Source organism: Callorhinus ursinus, unplaced genomic scaffold, assembly GCF_003265705.2.
Source record: "Callorhinus ursinus isolate GAN/ISIS: 27379988/994484 unplaced genomic scaffold, GSC_fseal_2.0 scaffold25, whole genome shotgun sequence".
Lineage (NCBI taxonomy): Eukaryota > Metazoa > Chordata > Mammalia > Carnivora > Otariidae > Callorhinus > Callorhinus ursinus.
The window spans coordinates 18,378,023-18,400,990 of NW_027397087.1; the positions used below are offsets into that span (position 1 = coordinate 18,378,023).

At 40.0% G+C, this 22,968-nt stretch overlaps 1 protein-coding gene across 5 annotated transcripts in view; it reads right to left on the reverse strand.

Moving 5' to 3' along the window:
• Positions 1-22,968, reverse strand: part of MYO5A (myosin VA) — a 197,152-nt gene that overhangs the window by 54,384 nt on the left and 119,800 nt on the right. For 4 of the 5 annotated variants that reach the window (XM_073877019.1, XM_025883595.2, XM_073877021.1 and 1 more), the window contains exons 17-25: positions 22,081-22,167; positions 21,881-21,989; positions 19,313-19,524; positions 18,230-18,386; positions 14,157-14,396; positions 12,872-13,120; positions 10,461-10,554; positions 8,061-8,209; positions 3,507-3,620 (exon numbers count right to left, since the gene is read on the reverse strand). In XM_073877019.1, the coding sequence (XP_073733120.1) occupies positions 3,507-3,620; positions 8,061-8,209; positions 10,461-10,554; positions 12,872-13,120; positions 14,157-14,396; positions 18,230-18,386; positions 19,313-19,524; positions 21,881-21,989; positions 22,081-22,167 (1,411 nt within the window). The remainder of the gene's footprint in view (positions 1-3,506; positions 3,621-8,060; positions 8,210-10,460; positions 10,555-12,871; positions 13,121-14,156; positions 14,397-18,229; positions 18,387-19,312; positions 19,525-21,880; positions 21,990-22,080; positions 22,168-22,968) is intronic. The other variant, XM_073877020.1, reaches the window with a different exon arrangement.

Below are 22,968 nucleotides of genomic sequence, written 5' to 3' on the forward strand. Positions count from 1 at the left end.
TAAAAAATCATTAAAAAAAAAAAAAAGAAGAAGAAGAAGGAAGATTGGGTCATCTGGCTCAGAGAAGTTTCTGGGATTTTGCTTTGCTTTCCTTCCTTAGAAAGGACTTTATCATTCAGGGCTTTTCTAAGAGAGTGAAGCTTTGAAACTGACCTAAAAAATCATAGTCTCTCATCTGAGGAGAATCCAGAAGACAAGAGAATTTACTCAAAAATTACCAGCATACGTCTGCAATCATTCTGGAATTACTGCTAACAACAGCTGAGAAGGTTATAGTGACCCTTTCCCTGGGTTTGACAGGTGTGAGGAAGCTCCAGGGCAGAAGCAGAGCTGGGATAATGAGTCGATGGCTACTAAGAAAGGTGCATGACAGAGTAGGGAGAAGCAAAGGTTCCCAAAGAAGGCAGCCCCAGACCATGGAGATGCTGTGGGTATGGGAGGGCTGCACGGCAGGTGAGTTCTCCAGAGGGAAACAGCCATGCAGGTGCCAGCCTGACTTGTGACCCACAAATTACAGGTTTGGCAAAGCTGGAAAGATGTCAATTCTTTTTTACATCCAATTTTGCTATCATTACATGACTGAGGTTGGAAACAGTCTGAAAAACTCCTATTTTAAATTAAAAAAAAAAAAAATCAACTCATAACCAAGAAGGAGCCCATTATTTTCCTGGCACCAGATTCTGAAAGAGCTACCTGGGAATACTGCACATAGTAGTAAGTGCTCCTTTACTTTGTTAGGGGCAATTTGTAAACCTGGCCATTACAGAAGTAGTTGCAAGGAGAAACACAAACCTGGAAGTCAAAAGTAATCAGAAGTGCAAATTCACAGCCCATAGTCTTAGTCTGATACTTCTCTCCCACCCAACTTCCCTTCTGATAATCAATTTTTCTATTACCAGTTTTACAGATTTCTATCTTTCTGATCCTGACCACACCCAATCAAAATTGTAGGACAGTCACTGGAAATCTGTTTATTAGAACAAAAACATGGATTTATTGAACAGTTACTATGTATCAAACACTGCTGCAAATGCTTTATAGGAATTATCTCAATCTTCAAAACATCACTCTAAAGTAAGATAATAATCATAGCATATCACTTCACAGATGAGGAAACTGAAGCAGAGAGAGACTGAGGCTCAGGTTATGGACTCAGTTCCAAGGAGGAGTTATTGTAGTCTGTCCAATGGTCAAGACAGCCCTTCTAACCAGAGCCAGGCACATTTCAGATGCATGCACTTAGTCACAAGGAACAAGATGACCAGTTCAGTGAAAAGCCTTTCCCATTATTGAGAGATTTCCAGGTGCATGACCTACTGCTGATGGTCAGTGCATGTGAAGGACAATACACAATATTCCAGATCTGTCTGTGACTTCTGGAGCACAGTTCATACTTCATTATTCAAAAGAGATGAGCAATATACAAAATCCCACTCTAAACTAACTCTTTTTTTTTTTTTTTTTAAGTAAGTTCCACACCCAGCATGGAGCCCAACTCGGGGCTTGAACTCACTACCCTGAGATCAAGATCTGAGCAGAGATCAAGAGTCAGATGCTTGACCAACTAAGCCACCCAGATGCCCCTAAACTAACTCAAGTTGAGAAAAGTTTCAGCAGAAATATGGGTGAGAATTAGAAACAAAAAGGTTAACTCTCCCTTCAAATCTGTAAGAATTTGGACAAAACTTGAGAAGAGTAGAGACAAATACCGTTACTAGTAAAAATTAGGTAAAGCACAGAAGAGTTTTTGAAGTTAAAAATGTAACATCCTCAGTCAAAACTATCAATAAGAAGCCTCTTTGTCCGAGTTTAATACAAAATAATTTGCAACAAACACACCCTTTCTGTCATGGCTTTCCCCTTCCTTGCAGGAGCTGCTCAAGTTTTATTACACTGAAGCCAACAGTGTATAAACATACTTACTTCCCTCAGACTGCTGCAAGTGAGTACTCCCATGAAGACCAACTGCATGCAATCCTAAAACTTTCATATCCACTAGAGGCTCAGAGGCTGTAATTTTGAAATCTTCAAAGTCTAACTTTGTGGTAGTCTCCAAAGATGGTTACCAGTGATTGTTCCCAACACAAATGTCTTTTCTCCCATCAAGAGATGAAGTCCACTCCCCTTCCCCTGAGTCTGGGCTGGCCTTGTAATTTGCTATGACATAGAATGTGGCAGAACTGACAAGGTGCTGGTTCTGGGCATGGCCCCACAAGCACTGGCATCTTTTGCTCTTACACTCTCAGAACCCATTCACCATCCTGCTGAACAGAGAAGTCGCTCGGAGAGGCCCTAGGTCCTCTTCCTTGGGCTGGGATGCAGGGAAGTGCTCCAACCAACCCCATGTGCAGCAGAAAAACTGCCCTGTCAAAATTCAAAGAGTAGTGAACATGAGTAAACTGCTGTGGTTTGAAACCACTGAAATTTGGGATGGTTTGTCACACAGCAGCCAAAAACCTGGAACAACCTCTATCCTGCTATACAGTGGCCATACTGCTCCATCAGTGGTCTGCAGGCTAACATTAGCTACAGAGAGAAACAGACTGGAGAACTGCAGTATAAAATGCCCGGATGGGAGGAACCAGAGTATGGGGCTCCAAGCAGACCAGCATCAGTTAGAATACTGGTTCAGCCACTTGCACGCTGTGACCTTGGATAAGTTAACTTAGGGTTCTTGTATGTATGATTCCAACTACATGACATTTTTCCTTAAAATAAACAGAATGAGATGGCAGAAACTTTTCATTCCTGAGGAAAACTAAGACAAGAAAGGAAAGAATCATTCAATTTTCTTTGGCTGTTCTACCAGAAGCAGTCTATTTCTGACTTGGCCATTTTCTCAGAATACGATATAAAAATAGAAGAGTTGTGCCTGAATTACGCATTAGCGAAACTGGTATCATATTTGAAAAGAAGATCTGAGAATTGGTTTGGGAACAATCTAACTTAAAGTCACTGTACTCTTGGAGTTATGGTAATGTGCCATTTTGGTTTCATACCACATAATACAAACACTAAGGCAGATTTATAAGCTACTTTTTTTGCATTTTTGTGGACAAAAATCACATTGGTAAAAACTGTCATCAGAGGCAGCAGTTTTGCTAACTCTTGGGCACTGGTTATTTATACTATTCAAGGACAAAAGGCTTACTATTAAAAACAATTTACCTCAGTCTGAAATAAATTCATGACAAGCTATGTTTTTTTGTAATAGGGTATGTTAAGATGAAAAAGGGAATTACAAAAAGGAAAATCTGGTCATCAAAATTACATTAAAAATTAAAATGTCTATTAAAAAATATCTATAAGTATGCATGTAGATATAAGAAAATACATGTAATAATTAATAAGCTAATTAAGCACCCATTGGTCATTTATGAAATATGAAGAGTTTGAAACAACTGCTACATTTATGGGCAAATGACGTCTGCTCCGCAATGGAAATGTTCTCTGTTAATAATAGCATGGTCACATCCTACTTGTAGTGATAGGTATCTAAAATGTACCTCTGTCCTCAATGGCATATCTTCAGTTTCTGCAATTTCAGAGCTAAAGGTGTATTCAGACTCATTGCTGCTGTGGGTGGAGTCTGTTCTCTTGTGTCCAGGCTTAGGCACATTCTACAAGGCAGATAAACCAAATATAATTAACACAATATAATTAAACCAGTTATAGTTAAGACAGCATCCACCATAACTTGGTTCTAACCCCCACTCACTAACTTGCTGTTTTCATGTCCAAATAGTCTGTTCCATGTTGTCCTTAACAAACCTTTATGAAAGGGTCACTTTCTGAGCTCCTCAAAGAAAAAGATGCACCAGAGGGCATGACAAGAAAAGTCACAAAACCAAATGCTCAAACAAAAATCATCTGTGATTATTAGAAGAATCCCCTTTGGGTTTTTTCTTTTCTTTAAGATTTTATTTATTTATTTATTTGAGAGAGAGAAAGACAGAGGCAGAGGCAGAGGCAGAGAGCATGAGCAGGGGGAGGGGCAGAAGGAGAGAGAGAAGCAGACTCCCGGCCGAGCAGGGAGCCTGATGCGGGGCTCAATCCCAGGACCTTGAGATCAAGACATGAGCCCAAGTCAGATACTTAACCAACTGAGTCACCTGGGCACCCCCTGACCCCAACTTTGGGTTTTTGAAGTTGTGAGTGGCCAGTCACAATGGGTAAAGTGTAAGTATAATGCCTCAGCAACCAAACATTGACTTCAGCGTTGCAATGAAATAAAACTTAGTAAAAAGTTCATGAGATATGTTTAATGATAGCAAAATCATTTTACTGCACTGTATTTGAGCATAAATGGAAAAAAAGAGAGGGGTTCTACATCGGTGACTATAATTTCTGTCACTCTTGTGCATGAAGTTGAATCCCTGGAGTCAGCAGTGGGAAGGATGAGCTATCTGACGTCCTGGGGTTATTAATTCAGGGAATCCAGGTGACATTTCTATGACATGTGGTATTATGAAACTAACGTTCAGAAAGCTTATGGAAAACAGAGAAGTTAAACAACTGCAGTCTGTTCCTCTCTGCAGGAGAGTGACTTGAAGAAGGAAGGAATAAAAAGGCTGGATTTTGTGCCCCTCACTCCTAGGGTAGCCCCCTGCAGAAGAGGTGGAAAGGGTCAGTGGCCTGCATCTCACAGGGTTACTGGCTCTCAGAGCTTCAGAAAGACCTCTGGAAGCTTTTCTGGTCTGTTCAATTTCCTTTACTCCTCCTCCCAGCTGTAAGAAGAGCCAGAAGTCACAAAGAGCTTCTCTGCCTCTTTCCCTCCCATATCCAGCTTACAGACAGCAGACCCATCCATATGACCAAAGGAAAGCCAGCATCCAGGGGCAGATGAAAGTCTCCCAGGCTACCCCAACCTGTACTTCAGTGCATAAGGAAGACCCAAGAACACCAGAACTTCTGAAACTATCTAGCAGCTAGGGAACACACTAAAGGAGAGAATCACCCCACATAAAGCAAAGGCACTCAGATTTACTGTTTACGTACACAGGTAACCTCACGTGAAGTTCCTGGCCCCAACCAACAGTTATATGGGAAGGTGTTTATTAATAAATTGGTCCTATCATTAAGAGAAACAGGTAGGTCCACAGAAATACCTGGACAAAGGTTTTTTAATAAGCTTATTAAAGATGAGTGAGACCTCTATTTTCCCTCATGTATGTTACTAAACAATAAATACCTTAAGGTATGAATAGAAGCAACACTGTATATTTGCTATTTAATGTAACTTTTGGATACAAGGTAGTGGTTAAACGCTCTGGGTCTGAATTAAGAGAGAGCCGGGTAGGAATTCCAGGTCTGCCACTTACTTGCCCCTTGCCCAACTTCTCCAGGCCTCACTTGGATCATCGGGAAAAGGTGAATAATAATATTATCTACCTAATAGGGATTATGTGAAGATTAAGTAAAATAGTGCAAGTAAAGAGTTAGCATAGTGCTTGGCATATAATAAGAATTCAATTAATGTGAGCGGATGCTGCCATCATTGTCAGGACCCTGCAGTAATGTAACAACTCTCCTGTGCATGGCCTTCTGTTCCCCAAGGTTTTAGCTCATATGCTATTCAAACACAAGGACGAACACCCTACCGATCAAAAGCCCCTTCAAGATCTGTACCCCGTACCTCCTCTCCCCATCTGGCATGTCTCCAATAATCCCTTCTGTGCTTGAATCTGTTTTATTCCCTTTGTCCAGGTTAATGACCCCATTGTTGACATGCTGGACTCCCTCCTTACTTGGGATGAATCTTTAAACACTTCACAAGCCTGAATTGCCTCATTACCCTTTCACTGTCTGCTTGAATTTCCTTGGCCCTGGATTTAGTGTTTTCTTCCTTGCCTCTGCTCTACAACTGAATGTTCCTGAAGGAAAATCCTACAACCCTTCTTGGTACCAGGGCCAACAAATCTAGACCCTGGTAATCAGCAGCATGAACTTTGGCCCATGAATTACACAGATTACCAGAAGTCCTGAGGCAGTCTATCAATTCCCCTCCCTAAAGTTCCCTGCCATCCATCTGAGGAGTCTATTTACCACAAGATGCTTCCTAAGCACTGTGGCAGTGAGGGCTCCACCTGCAGAACAGTGTCAATGAAATATTAGCCAAGTACCCATCTGCAGGTGTGAAGTTTGTACCTAAACACTAAAATAAGACATTGTTATTATTTAATTAATCCCATATTATTAAGTCCATTTTTTTTATTCACTGCAATTTTTGGAAAGCATCTTCTGCAAAGACTGCAATCTTGACTGCATCTGGAGCTATGAAAGGAGACCTAAGAAGAGCTGAGAAGGAAGCAAGCAGACTCTGATCTTCCTTCCTCTGCTGTTTTCCTTTTCCCTCTGACCATTTTGTTCACTAAGAGGAATGACATGAGTCACAGGCATACAGGGGAGAGGATTATAGGCTGAGAAATCAGAAATCAAGCAGCTGAACTGCCCCAGAAACTTGATTACATTTTTTTCCACCACACTGCTGGGAACAGAATGGCTAGCAGGCAGAGACTTGCCCAGTGGGAAGGAACAGCCCTGCTAAGTTGCTGGAGGACAGCCACTACTGCTGGAGGGTCTTTTCTGGACATGGCTACCTCTCTAAAGAGGAGACCCATTAACCTCACAGATATTTCTGGGAATGTGCTCAGAAAGTGATGTATACATGGCATGTGCTTCTCTCATTCTATTTTCTGAGGCTCACAAGGCACGCAGTATTTTTTTTTTTTTAACAAGGCATGCAGTATTAAAGAATCCAAGAAATTCTGTAGGAAAAACAATCTGTTTATCTCTGTTTCAACTAGTGATTCCCACACTTATATGACCCCAGTCATTTCTTTTCCCAGTGCCACTTCTTAATATCCCAAGTAACTAGTGGCTTTCGAAACACCTCATGGGACATGAAGCTTAGCTCTAACCATAACCAAAGCATAGATTCACCACAAATGTTGGCCCGGTTATCTAGTAAACGGAATTAAAATACACCCAAGAATGGAACTCTGGGGAACATGATATTCAAAGACAGAGAAAAAGGACTCTAGAGAAAGCTAAGAATGGGAGAATGTGAAGGAGGGAAGATTTCAACAAGGCCAAGTGCCTCAGGGAGATCGAGGAAGACAAGACCTAATGAGGGTCCTTCTGGGTTGTCAGTAAGTGTAATGGTGACCTACTCCTACTTCTAATTTCACTTTGTCACATATAAATCAGGACAGAGTAGCAAGGTTTGAAATAACAGTCCAACCGTGGCATTTAAATTAGCTTTTTAACCTCTTTGAGACTAGGTTTTCTCTCTTCCAGGTGACAAATTGATTTCTTTTGTGTTACATAATTTCCTTTATTTTGACTTTTTAAATGTCACATTTAAAAAAATGTCATCAAAGGATCCAGATAGAAGCAAAATTCGAAGCAAATATTCTGTGCCACAGATATCAGATGACCTCGTTTTTGTAAGAGATATTTCAGAGCATTTCTAGCCATCTGTACCACCAGGTTACCTTCAAGGCTGATACTTACAGGGAACAAGAGAGCTAGGGAACTCTTTTTGTTTCCTGACAGTAGGTAGAATAAGGAGAACAGAAAGGCTGTGTAGAACTATTAAAAGTACAAGAGGTATGTTGGTAGATGCAGAAGAGTTCTTGAAATAGACAAGATAATTTGTTACAAATAGAGACTGAATTTTCTTTTTGTAGGAATATATCTTTGAAATCATAACAAAAAACAGTAAAGGAAATACTCAATTATATAAATATTTGCTTTATATGCAAATTTTACATGAAGTCATTCAATACATATGACAAAGTCTACAGCCCGGTCTTTAAAGTGTTTGACTTTACAAAGTATTCATGAATAAAGTTATATGATTTGTGGGATCTGCTTTACAACAACTCAAACCATTGGATGGGGTGGGAAGGAGGGATAGAGTAGGGGTAAAAATGTGTTGACCGTTTTGGAACTGGGTAATGAGTACATGAAGTACATGGCGAATCATTCCACTATTCTACCTGCTTTTTTATGTGCTTAAATGTTTTCATTTTTAAAAAAGCAAGTGTTTGACTCACCACCATCAGAGTCATCTCTTCCTTGAGGTCATCATAGCGTTCTTCTAAGCGACTGAACTCATTCAGAAGGTTCTGATATCTCAGCCTTTCATCATTAAGATCGAGTTCCAGTTGTTTTGTTTCTTCTACTAACTTCTTCTCCATAGTCTCTGAAAGAAAGAGGGGAAAGCATAACAAAGATGGCTCTACAGAACTCAAGAGGACAAACATGTACACTGACTTCCAGCTTCTCTGCAAAGGGTTTTACTTTTAGCACCATGAACTATGAAGAGTACCTTGGTGAATGCAGGGAAAGCAAATACCATGACAAAAAAAGTAGTTTGTTAACAACAACAATCATCTACTGAGTTCTCCCATGTACTAGGGACACAGTGCCACTAGTCCATTCACCGGTTATAGCACATCCTTGATAAACTCCCACTAGTCATTGTTTAATAACGGAAAGTATTTTCTATTCCAATATTTTGTTTCAGACTATCATAAAATTCTTTTCTACAAATTAGATACTTCTCCAATCTCTGAGGGAGTGGTGACTTCTCAATGAACCCAGCTGTCCTATATCCTAGGTGAAACTCTTCGCTCACCTCAGTCCCCAGGCTGAGATTTTACACTATTGAACAATGCTGAACCACCACGGTCCTATTACTCCATTTCTAACCAGTAAGACCCTGATGCCTGGTCATCTGTGTTGTTACTTCTCTTGTGTGCTGCTGGGGGTACCCTGACCTTTCCATTTCCCACCCCACTCTGCTGTCTCTGTTGTCGGCGGCTTGCATTTGCCTGGGACATCATCTGGAGATGGGAGATGAGCCCCAGACTGCAGATAAAGCAAAGTAAACAGTCTCAGATCTCAGCTGTATATTTTACCTAAATGAGTCCACCAGTCACATTTATCAATATTAAGCTTCCTGATATTTATATGGCCCATTTTATTCTCATGTTTCGTGGCTAAATCCTAGGCTGCGCTGCCTGCTTCGATTGCTTCACCATTTCTTTCCCTGGCAGCTCCATAAGGGCGAGGGCTGCAAGTGTGTTGTCACAACTGCTTCCCTGATGCCCACCACAGTGTTTCCCTCATGTAGGGCTTCAATGTGCGAATGAATGAATGAAAGAATTTCTTCTCCCTATAACATTCTGTAAATTGTCTTTTATTCTCACCCATTTGCAGAAGCTGCATAAGGCTACCAAGAAATTTTCCCTAGGCAAATCCAATGTTAGTTCTTTGTTCTTCTCATCCAATTTCAAGTATTCTCATCATTCTGGATCTTTCCATCACATTCTGCATCCTAGCAGCCTTCTTTCCATGTCTTCAGTGACTGTTTTTACTGTCCCCTAACAATTTTTTTTCTAGTTTCTTTTCTTCACCTTATCCTTTACTTGTGGTCATCCTATAAGGCTTAATTCCAGATTTCTTCCCTTGCCTTTACATTATGCCCTTCAGTTGGGAGGAAGGAGGTAGTGGGGGGCGGGGGGAGTACAAAGGGTTCTCTTATCATCTCAACAAAGCTTTAGTGGGTACCTTAAGGCCTATTTCTTCCTGTCTCTAATCTTTAATCTCAATTTGTTTTCAGGACTCTCTTTTTGGAGGCCCTAGCTGACATCTAAAATTTAATGCTCTAACAACTGATTTCATTAATTTTACTCATAAATAGGTACTTTTCTCCCTCAATTTCCTCATCAGTAATAATACACCATTATTGTTGTAGTACCTCATCTCAAAACTTTATATTGAAATATCACATCAAAAAGGATAACATTCTGGTGGTTCTTTTCATATACTATATCCTCACTCCAATCCATCTCTTTCTCTGTCTCCACCACCAATTACTATAGCTTTAATCTGTATCTTCTTAGCCCACATTTATATATATGTAGACTCCTTGTAAATTATCATCATTCTTATCTATCTCACAAATATCTAATAGAATAAATGTTCACATCTACTTAGTTCTCTATTCAAAAAATTAGAGTTGCCTTTTTTTTTATGTGGAAAAGAGTAATTGATCTTGGGAGGATAATATCCATTGGTTTAGCAAAAAATAAATAAATACATGTAGATACATATATATATATATTAGCTCATGATTTCTTCCTAATTCAATGGAATCCTATAAGTCATAACTAATAAATCATACATGCAGAACAAAATTAATTTTTAAAATATTACACAGGATATTGACTATACATGAATTCACATTTGTACATAGAAAGACCAGATTTAGAAGTTCACCAACTAAATCAACCAAAATATTTACGGTGCTTGCCTCTTGGAACTTCATAAATTTACTGATGACAATCTCAACTGTTTAAAACATTTCCATTTTAAGCAAAGTTGTAACATATAAAACTTTGATCTAAGGCTGGCTGGAGTACGGTAGGTTATACCCACATGAGCCTTACCTGTCATCTCCTTAGCCTGCTCCACGATGAGATGATTGAGGGCCTCTTTTTCCTGCTTCAGCAAAGTATTTTCTTCCTTCAGATTTGATACCAGCTATAAAATAAAACAGTCAACTCAGATGGCTGCAGTAGGCAGAGGACGCCCAGTACTGAATATAAAGACCACACCACAGGCCCTCCTACCTCCACATCTCTGCACCTCATTTCTTTGCGTAGGTCCATGTAGTCATTTTTTTGAACTTGGCTCAAGCATTAGCCCCTCCAGAGAGCCTTCCTGGAAACCCGCCCCAATTAGGTGTCTCTCCTACAGGACCCCGTATGTGCCTCGTTATAGCCCTTATAAATGATTTACTTTTACTTCCCTAAATAGACTAGCAATTCCTGGACGACGGACATAATTGCTGTTGTTTTACTTTGTACCTTGAGCATTTAGCAACTGCCTGGCACCTAATAAGCATTTGCTCTTGAAAGAATGAAAATGCCTTCTCACCTCAACAACCTAACACAAAGCTTATGTGTACTCATGATTCAGGTATTAAGAGAGATGAAGGAGGTTAAGAAAGATATGAAGGGCATTTTGGTTCTGGACTTCACTGGATTCCTTCTGAAGCTCCCTGCTGTCTGTCTCGAGAAAAAGAATTTCCCTTTTTGCAAACTAGCTGCAAAACTAGTCCTTTCATTCCATGTGTAAGCACTGGCCTGACAACATTGTGAAAGTACTGAATGTCACAAAACTGTACACTTAAAAATGGTCAAAGTGCTAAATTTTATGTTATGTATATGTATATTTTGCCCCCCCATACACACACGCGCGTGCGTGCAAACAAAACACATTGACCTTTCACTTTCTAGTTCCCAGTTGGATGAGGATTCCCAGGAAGCAAAAATCAAAACCAAAGGTAAATTTTGCAAAGTTTATAGTTTACTTAGTTCGTTTTTGATATAAATATGTGCTTGTGATGAGTAAAATTTGAATTCCTGTCTCTAAGCATAAATTTAAGGAACTCTTTTTAAATTTTATTTTATTGTTATGTTAATCACCAGACATTACATCATTAGTTTTGGATGTAGTGTTCCATGATTCATTGTTTGTGCATAACACCCAGTGCTCCACGCAGAATGTGCCCTCTTTAATACCTATCACCAGGCTAACCCGTCCCCCCACCCCCTCCCCTCTAGAACCCTGTTTGTTTCTCAGCGTCCATCCTCTCTCATGGTTCGTCTCCCCTAACAGCTTACTTTTTTCCTTTCTTCCTTTCTTCCTTCCTTCCTCCCTCTCTCCCTCCCTCCTTCCTCTCTTTTTAAAGTAAGCTCTATGTCTATGTGGGGCTCAAACTATGACCCCAAGATCAAGAGTCACATGTTAAAGCAATAGCTTTAATAATAAAGAGAAAGTTATCAGGAGTTCAGAAACAGAGAAAGAGGGCTGTGTTAATATTCAGTTGGGTGGTGCACATAGGTTAAGAAAGAGTCTGACTCTCAGTTGGGCTCAGGTCATGATCTCAGGGTTGTGAGACTGAGCCCCTTGTCAGGCTCCATGCTCAGTGGGGAGTCTGTTTCTCTCTCTCTCTCTCTCTCCCTCCCTCTGCCCCTTACCCCATGCATGCATTCTCTCAAATAAATAAAACCTTAAAAAAATATATTCAGAAGTTAGTAGAGAAAAAGCACAGGAAATTGAGAGTGTTGCCAATAGTTACAGACAACAATCAACTTTGTTTTCATTTAAAGATGGTAATACTAGCGGAATTTATGAAAATCTATCACAGTTTTCAAATAAGCTTTATGTTGAGGTGCTTTTATTTTAAACAATACATTGCATTGCTGTTTGAGAACCTTAATGTTTTTTGTATTAAATGAAGTTTTGATAAAAACTTTGATATAAATTTGTAATGTAAAAGCACCAATCTATACGCACTGTTGTTGTTTTTCTATCTGCATAGCAGCCCTTGGCTATAATCAGTGTGCAGACATTTGGATTTTTCCCACTTGGACTTCTCACACAGCCTTAATGCAGGTTTCCATAAAGATCTCTATTATCAGCTAATGACATTTCACTGCTTGATTGGCTTCTTAATCATGTTAACCCTTTTGAAGAAAAAGGAGTCTACACTTCATCCAGACCTATGTATTTAAAGAAAAAGAATGTAGAGTACGTACTTAGCCATTAATTCTCTTCTTACAATACTACTTTGCCTCTGTTCTTACTAGAGTCCAAAGGTTCTACTAAAAGACCTACAACTACTCATCCATCCTGTGGGAGACATGCTTGGAAAACACTAATAATGAACAATAAACAAACATTGTATTTCACCTTCGACTGAAACCAACCTTGAGCCACATGGGCCAGGTCATGACAACAGCACATTTCCTCTGTGAAAGGAGTAGATGGGGATATGAAAAGTAGTTCCTACCTGCTCGGTTTCCTGTTTGTATCTATCTGCACGCTCCTCAATGGATTTTTTCTCTGACTGAGTTTGTTCCAGGTCTTTCCGGAGCTTGGCAATTTCTTCCTGCAGACTGAGGACCCGTCCAGTAGCAATCTTAGCTTCCTCCTCACTTAGTTGGAGACGCTCTAAGTCACTTCGTAGTTTCTCAGTCTCAGAGTTATATATTCCTTCCAGATTGGTCAGTTTCTCCATGAGGCATTTGTAGTCTTTGTTCTTTTAAACACACATATAAGTAACAGTAAGTAAACATATATATATATATCAAGTGTATTTTGAGAAAACCGTATTTATTCAGCGTATTCATGCTATATCATCATAGCATTGATGCCGTATCTAACCAAAATACTAACCACAACCTTTACAATCAATACCCTCTTGAAGTGACATAACGAGAGAAGAGAACAGGCAGAATTAATTCTGTTTTACATCATGAGCAACACAGATGTGATTTTCTCATAGTCACAAGGTGAGTTACTACAGTAAATTCTTAATTTCCTGATTCTTAAACCAGAAATAGAAAAATCTATACTTGCTTTTGAAAATAAATCAGTGTTCTACTGAAAGCCATATGCTAGCCAGGTGAATCAGAAAAATGATAATAAGATGGCCTCAAAATCACAAGTTACTTACAAATCTCTTTATTACCTCAAAACTCTTCCCACTCAGATGAATTCCTCCCTCTTCCTGATGAATCCCCTTTATTCTATTTTCTAGGGGGGTTTTTTTTGTTTTGTTTTGTCTTTTTGCCCTCCTCAGTATTTATGTATTACTAATTATTATGATATTGTTTGCATGTGCTAAAATATTACTTAGTAACTATCTCTAAGAAATCAAATTTTATCCCTGCAAATAGACTGTACATTCCTCAGAAGCATGGACATCTTCCTGCCTCTTTTACCATATCTCAATGCTAAACAACTCATCTGTAAAAGGAACCTTATACTTTATGCAAATGAATGATAATGATGAAAGAGATTTATACAGTATAAAGTACAATATGACTCTTGGTCATAAAGGATTGGAGTGCTAGTAAGTCTGGCTATGTTCTCAGAATAATTTCCTCCCTTCATCCTTGCAAGTATAAACTTACCTATGAGCTTGTCACTATTTCCATAATGACATTAATGTCATTATTATTTTACTTGTTTTTGCTATGATTGAAAAGTAAAGTCAAGGGGAGACACTGCTGAAAATAATCCAGGGAGTTCCTTAGCAGGCCCCACTCCTGGGGCTTCTGAGTAAAACATACCTGCTCATCCACTTTGCGCTGCAGCTGCATGATCTTGTTCTCCATGCCAATGTGGAGCTTCTTGTAGCGCTCCACGGAACGGGCCTCGATCTTGAGCTTCTTCAGCTCGCGCTTGGCCATCATCCGCCGGAAGCAACACTGAAGGTAGATGATGGCATGCATGCTCCTCTTGTAGTGGGTGCGAGCCAGCCAGCCCCGGACCCACTTCTGAATGATAACTGCTTTGTGCTCACGGAGCATCTGCAGAGAAAGGTAAGTACAGGTAATGTCAGACCCTAGACCAGACTCGAGGTTCCACATTATCAACCCAGGTATGTCAGGCTGAGAATCCATATATTGCCTAAAGGGAAGGATACAAAAAATTGAACCAGCAATGTACTAGATGGATTTTACATATCACAAACCTATGCTTGAAGACATGAGGTATGACCAGTAAGCTGACTGTAGAAGCCAATGCTAGAGGTACTACAAAGTTTATTACTGATTTATTGACTTTTCCCCCCCAGAAACAAAAAAAAATGACACTCTTGTTTGCCACATTTGAGGAATACCATTTTAGTGAGGATTTCCCATTGTCATTTCAAATGTAGCAGGAATCCACGTATGAAATTCAAAGATGGTAGGGATGGAGCTTTAAAAGAAAAATAAAAGATGAAATGAACTAATCTTAATTTTGATTTTATATTGTATTTTCTAAAAAAAAAAAAAAAAAGAAAAGAAAAGAAAGAAAAGATATTCCCCCAAACTTACAAACAACTTATAACAAGGTTGCCTTATGAGATGAATTTGTCAGTAATGACCATCAAGTAGGGATTATTGTAAACAATTTCCAGAAATGATAAAGAAAAAGTTCTTGAATTAAAAAAAAATTCTTGAAATTTATGAAAGGTTAAACTAGCAAAACCTTGAGGTCCTTCTAAGTCTATGATTTTATGGAATAACTACCATGTGATATAACTGATATTTAAATGTATGTATTTGATTAAGTATTAACAATTACTACAAATGGATATAATGTACCTCTTATGGAACTTTTTATATGTAAAAATCTCTAAAACTATTCAAATAGACAGTAGTTTGATAAAATCAGTAGAAGAATAGCTCCTGATTTTAGATTATTTAACAAAGAAAAAATGTAACGTTCTAGAGAATACATTTAATAAGTGGCTAAGTTTTCAATACAAAAAAAAATCATAGGTGTTTAGGCGACCTTAACAGTCTCTTTGGCAATTGAAGGCTGCCCTTTCCAGCTGTTCTCCTAATGCTAAGGCAGCCTTCAGTCTCCGCTCAGTCAGCCAGTCAGCGTGTATCATGCTGCAGTGAGGCGAGCAGACCGAGGTCTCACTGAGATCACAATCCTGAGGGAGCCCCTTGTCTGGATGACTAGCGACAAAATGGATAAGACTCAGTGATGGAAACTGAAGGCTTTCAGACTTTAAAACTCAGGACACAGTGGCAAAGCTATTAATGCCAATTTTCCTATGCCATTTCCTTCTCTCCACGTTACTTCGGACACTGGTCCATTTCTGAAATTTCAGTCAAATGGAAACAGTATATAATTAGAGCTTCCACCCTCAATCTCATGTCCATCAATGAGTCAGAGAAATTAAATGACACCTGCTCTCCCTTTAAGATGCCCAAATCCCACGAAGGGAAAGCTTGGACTGGACATAGCTAGGAGCACTGATGGGGTGCTACTGGCCTGTATGTGAGCTAGCCTCTAACCTGCTGCCCCCACTGTGTGTAGTCACTGTGGGAGCTGAGCTGGCCAGAGCCTCTGCTAAACCAATGGCCTCACAACCCAGTTCAGATATTCCTGAGGAAAACGGGAGGGTAACCAGTTTGTTGTATCTAAGAGGTCAAATTTAATAAGGCTTTCCCCCTCCCTGAAAGCTCATGCCTGTAGAGAAAGAGCACCAGAAGGCATGGGCAGAGAGAAAGACCTGGAGAAGCTGTCTTCATAAATTTTCTTCAAAACACAGCTATATGTGTTTTACTCATTCAAGCCTCATTAACTTTCCATTTTTCTTTGTTGTCTAAAATTATTTCAAGGGCGCCTGGGTGGTTCAGTCAGTTAAGCTCCTGCCTGCGGGCCAGGTCATGATCCCAGAGTCCTGGGATCGAGTCCCGCATCGGGCTCCCTGCTCAGCAGGGGGCCTGCTTCTCCCTCTGCCTCTCTCTCTGTCTCTTATGAATAAATAAATAAATAAATCTTAAAAAAATAAATAAAATTATTTCAAAATAAGAAAGTAAGATGAACACATAAATAGGACCTGGCCACACTTATGCACTACTTGTGACCAGAGACATGTCCCTCAAATCACTCTACTGATGCTTCTTCTAATGGAGATGCGCACTGAGCTCTAAGACCCAGACTGTATTTCTGGCTTATTGAGAATATACCTTAAAGACAAACTCGAAACCTTGCCAAAACAAGAGAGAGAAAAATCTTCCATCAATTAGATCACATACTGTCAGAGGTAAGGATTAAGATTTATCTGGTGATCCGTTATAGTCATGTTGATAATTGCTAGATATAAAGATGATTTGTCAAAAATTTCTGGAGCATCATATGCTAGTCAATACAACTTTTAACCACATTAATGTAATTTAGTTCCTTTTCACCATGTTAAAGTCTTCTAAGATTGTTTCATTCTTGGTATGATCTTCTACCCATCTGTCATATATTCTACCCATTCAAAGCTCATCACAGTCGGCTGAATAAAGGCTCCCAAGGACATCAGGTCCTCATCCCTGGAACCTGTGAAGATTACCTTATTTGGGAAAAGGGTCTTTGCAGATGTGATTAAATTAAGGGTCTTGGGGTGCCTGGGGGGCTCAGTTGATTGGGTTTCCAACTCTTGATTTCAGCTCAGGTCGTGATCTCAGGGTTGTGGGATCAAGCCCTGCTTTCGGGCTCCATGCTGAGCACAGAGTCTGCTTATCCCTCGCCCTCCCCCTGCTTCTGTGCTCTCTCTCATGCTCTGTCTCTCTCAAATAAATAAAATCTTTCTTAAAAAATTAAGGGTCTTGAGATAAGGGGATTATCGTGGATTATCCAGGTGGGCCTCAAATCCATCACCAGCATTCTCGGAGGAGACAGACAAGAGAAGCAAAGTTAGACACACAGAGAAGATGATGTGAGGATGGAGGCAGAGGCTGGAGTGATGCGGCCACAAACACAAGGGACAGCAGCAGCTACCCGGCAGAAACCGGAAGAGGCGAGAGACAGATTCTCTCCTAGAGCTTCTGGAGAGAGTACAGCCCGGCTGACACCTTGATTTTGGTCCAGTGATACTGATTTTAGACTTCTGGTCTCAGAACTCTGAGAGTATAAATTACTGTTGTTTTAAGCCAAGTTGTTGGTAATTTATCACAGCAGCCACAGGAAACTAATATAGTCACTTTTTTAAAAAATTTTAAGACTTTATTTATTTGACAGAGAGAGACAGTGAGAGAGGGAACACAAGCAGGGGGAGTGGGAGAGGGAGAAGCAGGCTTCCCGCGGAGCAGGGAGCCCGATGCGGGGCTCAATCCCAGGACCCTGGGACCATGACCTGAGCCAAAGGCAGACGCTTAACAACTGAGCCACCCAGGCGCCCCATAGTCACTTTTTTTCAAATTACATAAAGGGGAAAAAGGAAGGTATTTTTCCACTATCCTATTAATATATATATGTACTTTGAAACAGGATGAAATCAGAGAGGGAGACAAACCATAAGAGACTCTTAATCTCAGGAGACAAACTGAGGTTTGCTGGAGTGGTGGGGGGTGGGAGGGATGGGGTGGCTGGGTGATGGACACTGGGGAGGGTATGTGCTATGGTGAGTGCTGTGAATTGTGTAAGATTGATGAATCACAGACCCGTACCCCTGAAACAAATAATACACTATATGTTAATTTAAAAAATTTATAAGTAAATGTACTTATTTAATATTTAAAAATATATTTCAGTTGTTGGTTGTCTCCATTCAGTTCCTATGTCCACAGGAAGCCCTGTGGTATTTTGTACAAATCTGGAATTTGATTAATGTCAATGGAATGAATAAACAAAGTTGGAAATAATGCCTCACCTTGCGATATCTATTTCTGGCCAAATAACCTCGCAAATAAGACTGAAGAACAATAGTGGCCGATCGTCTTATCTTGTATCTCCTGCGGACTATATACATGCGCCAGTACTTCTGAATAATGGTTGCTGCCTTGGTTCTGCGCAGGAACTTAGTATAGCTGGCCAAAGAGAAGAGGGGTGCACAGTCAGTAATCAGACAAACCCAGGACCACATCCTGTAGAGACTTGAAGCACCAATATATGTTGTTATTGTTAGCATAATAAGTAGTACCTCCACTGCTATTATTCTAATATTGTACACGTTAAGTCACTTATATTTGTATGGCAATTTATAGTTCCCCTAAACATTTTTGCATTCATTATCTGATTTGAGTCTTCCCTAACCCTGAAAAGTAGGATGTCCCATATTCCCTGATATGGGACAATAAAGAAAGTGAAGCTCAAAAAGTTTCTCCCTTTCTAGGATGGTGCTCATTACCCCACGCTATGTCCCTTTTATACAGCTGATGGGCTGTCCGCAGTAATCCCATACTTACTTACCACCAGCTTTCTTACATCTAGCCATTGCTAACATGTGATGTTTCTCCCTGATCTATCTGTTTGGGCCTAAGTTCTTCACCGCCAATTCATCTCTACTGAGAGTTCTAAATTAGAATTATCCTCACATGTAAATCACACTGAAGTCTCATTCCCCTCTAGATCTTCTCAGTTAATTGCTCCTGAAAACTCCTCGGTGGAATCATTATTAACTAGCACATATTCATGACTTTCAATTTACAGATGATTTCTTCAAGACCACATAAAAGTACAAAAAAATAAAAAATACGGAGGACACAAGTAGGCAGTGTTTTGTAATTTTTTTGACGATGAATCCAAATGATTCATAATAAGGGTGAGTGAAATTTTATTCTATTTAACTGTCTTGGGAGTAAATCTGTTATTCTTTGAAACTAAGAAGAGGTGGGGTGTTGCCTTCTCAAATATTAAGACCACCGAAAACTGTCATCAGTTGGACAAGGAACCAGGTGAGCCGTCTGAGCTCAGGGGCCGTGAGTCAGGCTGGACAGGCCACCAAGAGACCTACCATCGGGCCTGGTAGCCTCGCACGTATCTCTGCACGGTGATGGCCGCCTTCCGCATGCGCAGGTACTTCTTTCGCAGCAGCCACCCTCGGATGGTCTTCTGGATCCGGATGCAGGCAGCTCTCAGCTTGTCTGCCCTCAGTTTCTCTAGATAGGCCACTTGACCAGCACGGAAAAAGATCTTTGTCTTACCAAACTGGTATTTGTCCTTGTCCTATTTTTTGGAAGAAATTGTACACTCAGAAAAAGAAATGATGACCATATAAATGGTCAATCTTTTCTCCAAAAGAGAAAAAAATAAGTCTAAAATCAGAATCAGTAAAGGGATGAATCTATTAGCTAGAACTTGGGCTACATCACAATTAACTAATGGAGCCAGATTTCTTATCCTAGGCAAGTTGAGCAAATAGAAGGGATTTTTAAGGAAAACTGCAGTTTAAGAGTTATTTTCCAGAATCATTCTACCTGGAAATTATTATCTGAGGCCAAAAATTTGGTTGTGGGTTACATGCAGTTATTATTTGCGTGTTTGGATTTTAAATATCTCAAGGAAATGGAGATGATGACACTCTCTCTGACTGACTCAGGCTGTAAGCATTACATCGGGCTGTATGTTCCATGAAAAAGCTGAAGGGACAAAAACACCAGCATGAAGAATAAGGCAGGAAGCCATGCACACAAAGTAAGAATTAAACAACAAACAACTTGGCGTATTCTGATCAAGAGTTAAATCTGCAACAGTTGTCTGTTGCCTTTAATCAACAGTATCTGAAAATAAACAAACACAACACTATAAATGTATCTAAAATCCTTCTATGAATTTCAAAACTCCTTTTATAAGAACATAATCACTTGTATTGCTCACTGACTTTATATTACAAGCAGAGTGGAGCAGTAAATACAGGCATGCATGCTATTTTTGGTCTACCACAGTCTTATCCACCTTATCTAGAAGGATGCAGGTTATTAATCATGCTCATGTCAAAAGAAGAGAAGAATTTATTTATAATAATCACTACCATGATCTGAAATTCTAAGGGAAAACAAAGAAAATCACTTTTCAGGGTAAACAGGTATCTCCTATCTTGTATGTGAACCCAGAAAAATCAGAAATCTCCATATATACCTAAAACATCTAAAACTATTTTAATTTAAATCCATAGAGTTTACATAGGCAGCTTAGCTGGAGACACAAGCAGAGCAAGAAGGTGGTTCCTCCGTCCCTCTCCCTGTCCCATCTCAGCTTCCCCACCCCACCCCTGCTCTCCTCTACCATTAGCCTCCTCTATCACACCCACACCCTGCACAGCCCTGAGCCCGGCCTGGCGTGGTCCGGGTGACAACACGGTCTGGGTGAAGGACTGTCCTTACTTTCTGCTCTCCATTCCCATCTGAACCTAGGTTAGAAAGGTGTTGGTCCAAACCCAAAAGCATGATTCTTTTTACACATTACTAAGAAAGTGGCCTTAGTTCTTCCAAAAAAACCCAAAACAAAAACAAGCTATTATTACCAAAGAAGAGATATCACATTTACTTAATATTTAGTAATTAGGACTAATTACCTCAAAGTGAGGTAATCCATTCAAACCAGTATAAAACAAGTGAAAATATTTTTTAAAAAAACCTTTCATGAATCTTAAATTCTTCATGAACTAGATTACCTGTTCTCAAAATGGAGTCCTCAGACCAGCATCACAATCACTTGGGAACTCATTAGAAATGCATGTTATTGGGCCCATCCCAGACCTACTGAATCAAAAATTCTGTGGCTGGGGCCCAGCAATCTGTATTTTAACAAGCTGTCCAGATGACTCTGATGCATTCTGAAGTTTAAGAACTCCCTAGTTTGGCATACAAGACTTTTCAAACACCAACTTATGTTTCTTAACCAAATCCCTACTGTCCCATACATCAGTCTTATACTGGAAAAAAAAAAACAACAACAAAAGAAAAAAAAACACTTTACTGTTTTCTGAGCAAATTCTATGCTTTCCTACTTCTTCACACCTTGCTCCCTATTAGGATGTCCTACTTTCATACAATCTTACCAATTCTTCAGGGCCTAACTCCAAACATACCTCTTCCATGGAATTGTTCCTCCTTCCCATAGCACATGCGGCTTTGTCTTCCTCTGATTTCTTTAGTATTTGATAGACACTAAGGCATATTATACTTATCTCTAAAATGCATGAATTTCCAAGAGAGACTATGTTACCTTAGGACAAGACTTGTTTTTTCTTAATCACACAGTATCTGGCCTGATATCTTCCATAAATAAGCATGAGATGAACTTTTATCGATAATGATCAATCTCTAAAAGGAGTGTGTCTCAAGTCTGGGTCCAGACCTCCCCATCCTGTTCCCTGACAGTAGACCTTCCCTTCACCAGGTCCAGCATCCTAAGCACAGGGAGCCTTGACCTCTAAGACACTGTGCCCCCCCACCCTCCCAACCCCAAATAATCTAGATTAGTGGTATTTGGATTCTCCAGGGCTTGCTTTGAAATGGTACAATCACAAGGCCTTTGGCCACTATCTGTTCAGATAAAGTTAAATGAAAATCCTTCTTACCAGTATCAGTTTCTCTAACACATTCTTGCACGTTTGCTTTCTGTCACTCAGCACATCCTTTTGCTTCATTAGGACACGGTAGCGGCTGAAAAATTCTTGGTAAGTCCACCTATATTTATAAAAAAACTCACATCAGCTTATTGGAAGAGGTAAGAATCTCTCCCAGAGGATCCCTTCCATAGGAACCCTGCCACGCTCACCGTGAGGGGAAGCCCGCTGCACTGATGCGGATGGTTTCCAGGACACCACATGCTCTCAGCTGCTGCACTGCCCTCTTCTCGTCAAACCTATGTGAACGGCAGTGATACACAAAGAAGCTTGGCAACAGCCACAAATTACTCTCCCCAGTCCAGAGATCAAACTCTTTTGTAAGGAGCCAGATGGAAAAATTAGAAAAGAAAACATTCAAAAGTTGGAGTGGGGATCACAATGGAGAACTCTGTGTGACAGTGGGGAGGAGACAATTAGCAGTAAAAATAAGGAGCAGAGCCATAAACATTATCTGTACTTCACACCACAAACCTGTAACAAATACCACTGGGCATATTTAAAGAAATCTAACACCCCTCAGTACTTTGCCCATACTCATTAAATGGCTTGGTCTGATGAGCTGTTCTCTTAGTTCTTTAGCTCGCCATATATAGCTTCCCTAGAATAAAGAATGGCCAACTCTGGAGATTTCTCTAAGCACAAATTAAATATGCCCCATCCAATTATTATTTTTTTAAATATTGGTGTTCTAAAAGTTCTATTCAACTTTGTGTGTACATACAAAGGACTTACAGTGTCCACACCGATATCAATTATTTTTATTTTGTACTATATCTTATACACTTTATTTTACTCTAGACAAATGACATCTTAACATTACACCGACACTAAGAGAGGAAGTAGCAAGGCCTGCCCCTTGCTGGATGGTCACTCTTTGTACTCTCCCAGCTAAGCCCTCAGCACCTTATCTGAGGCTTGTACTATGCGGTCTTCTCGAGTGTTCTGTCGGCTGTGGGAGATGGAGTTGGCTGATGGAAGGTAACGGCCCCTAAGGTTGTCCAGGAGAGTGGCCCAGGCTGTGGCAGCTTTTTCTGCCT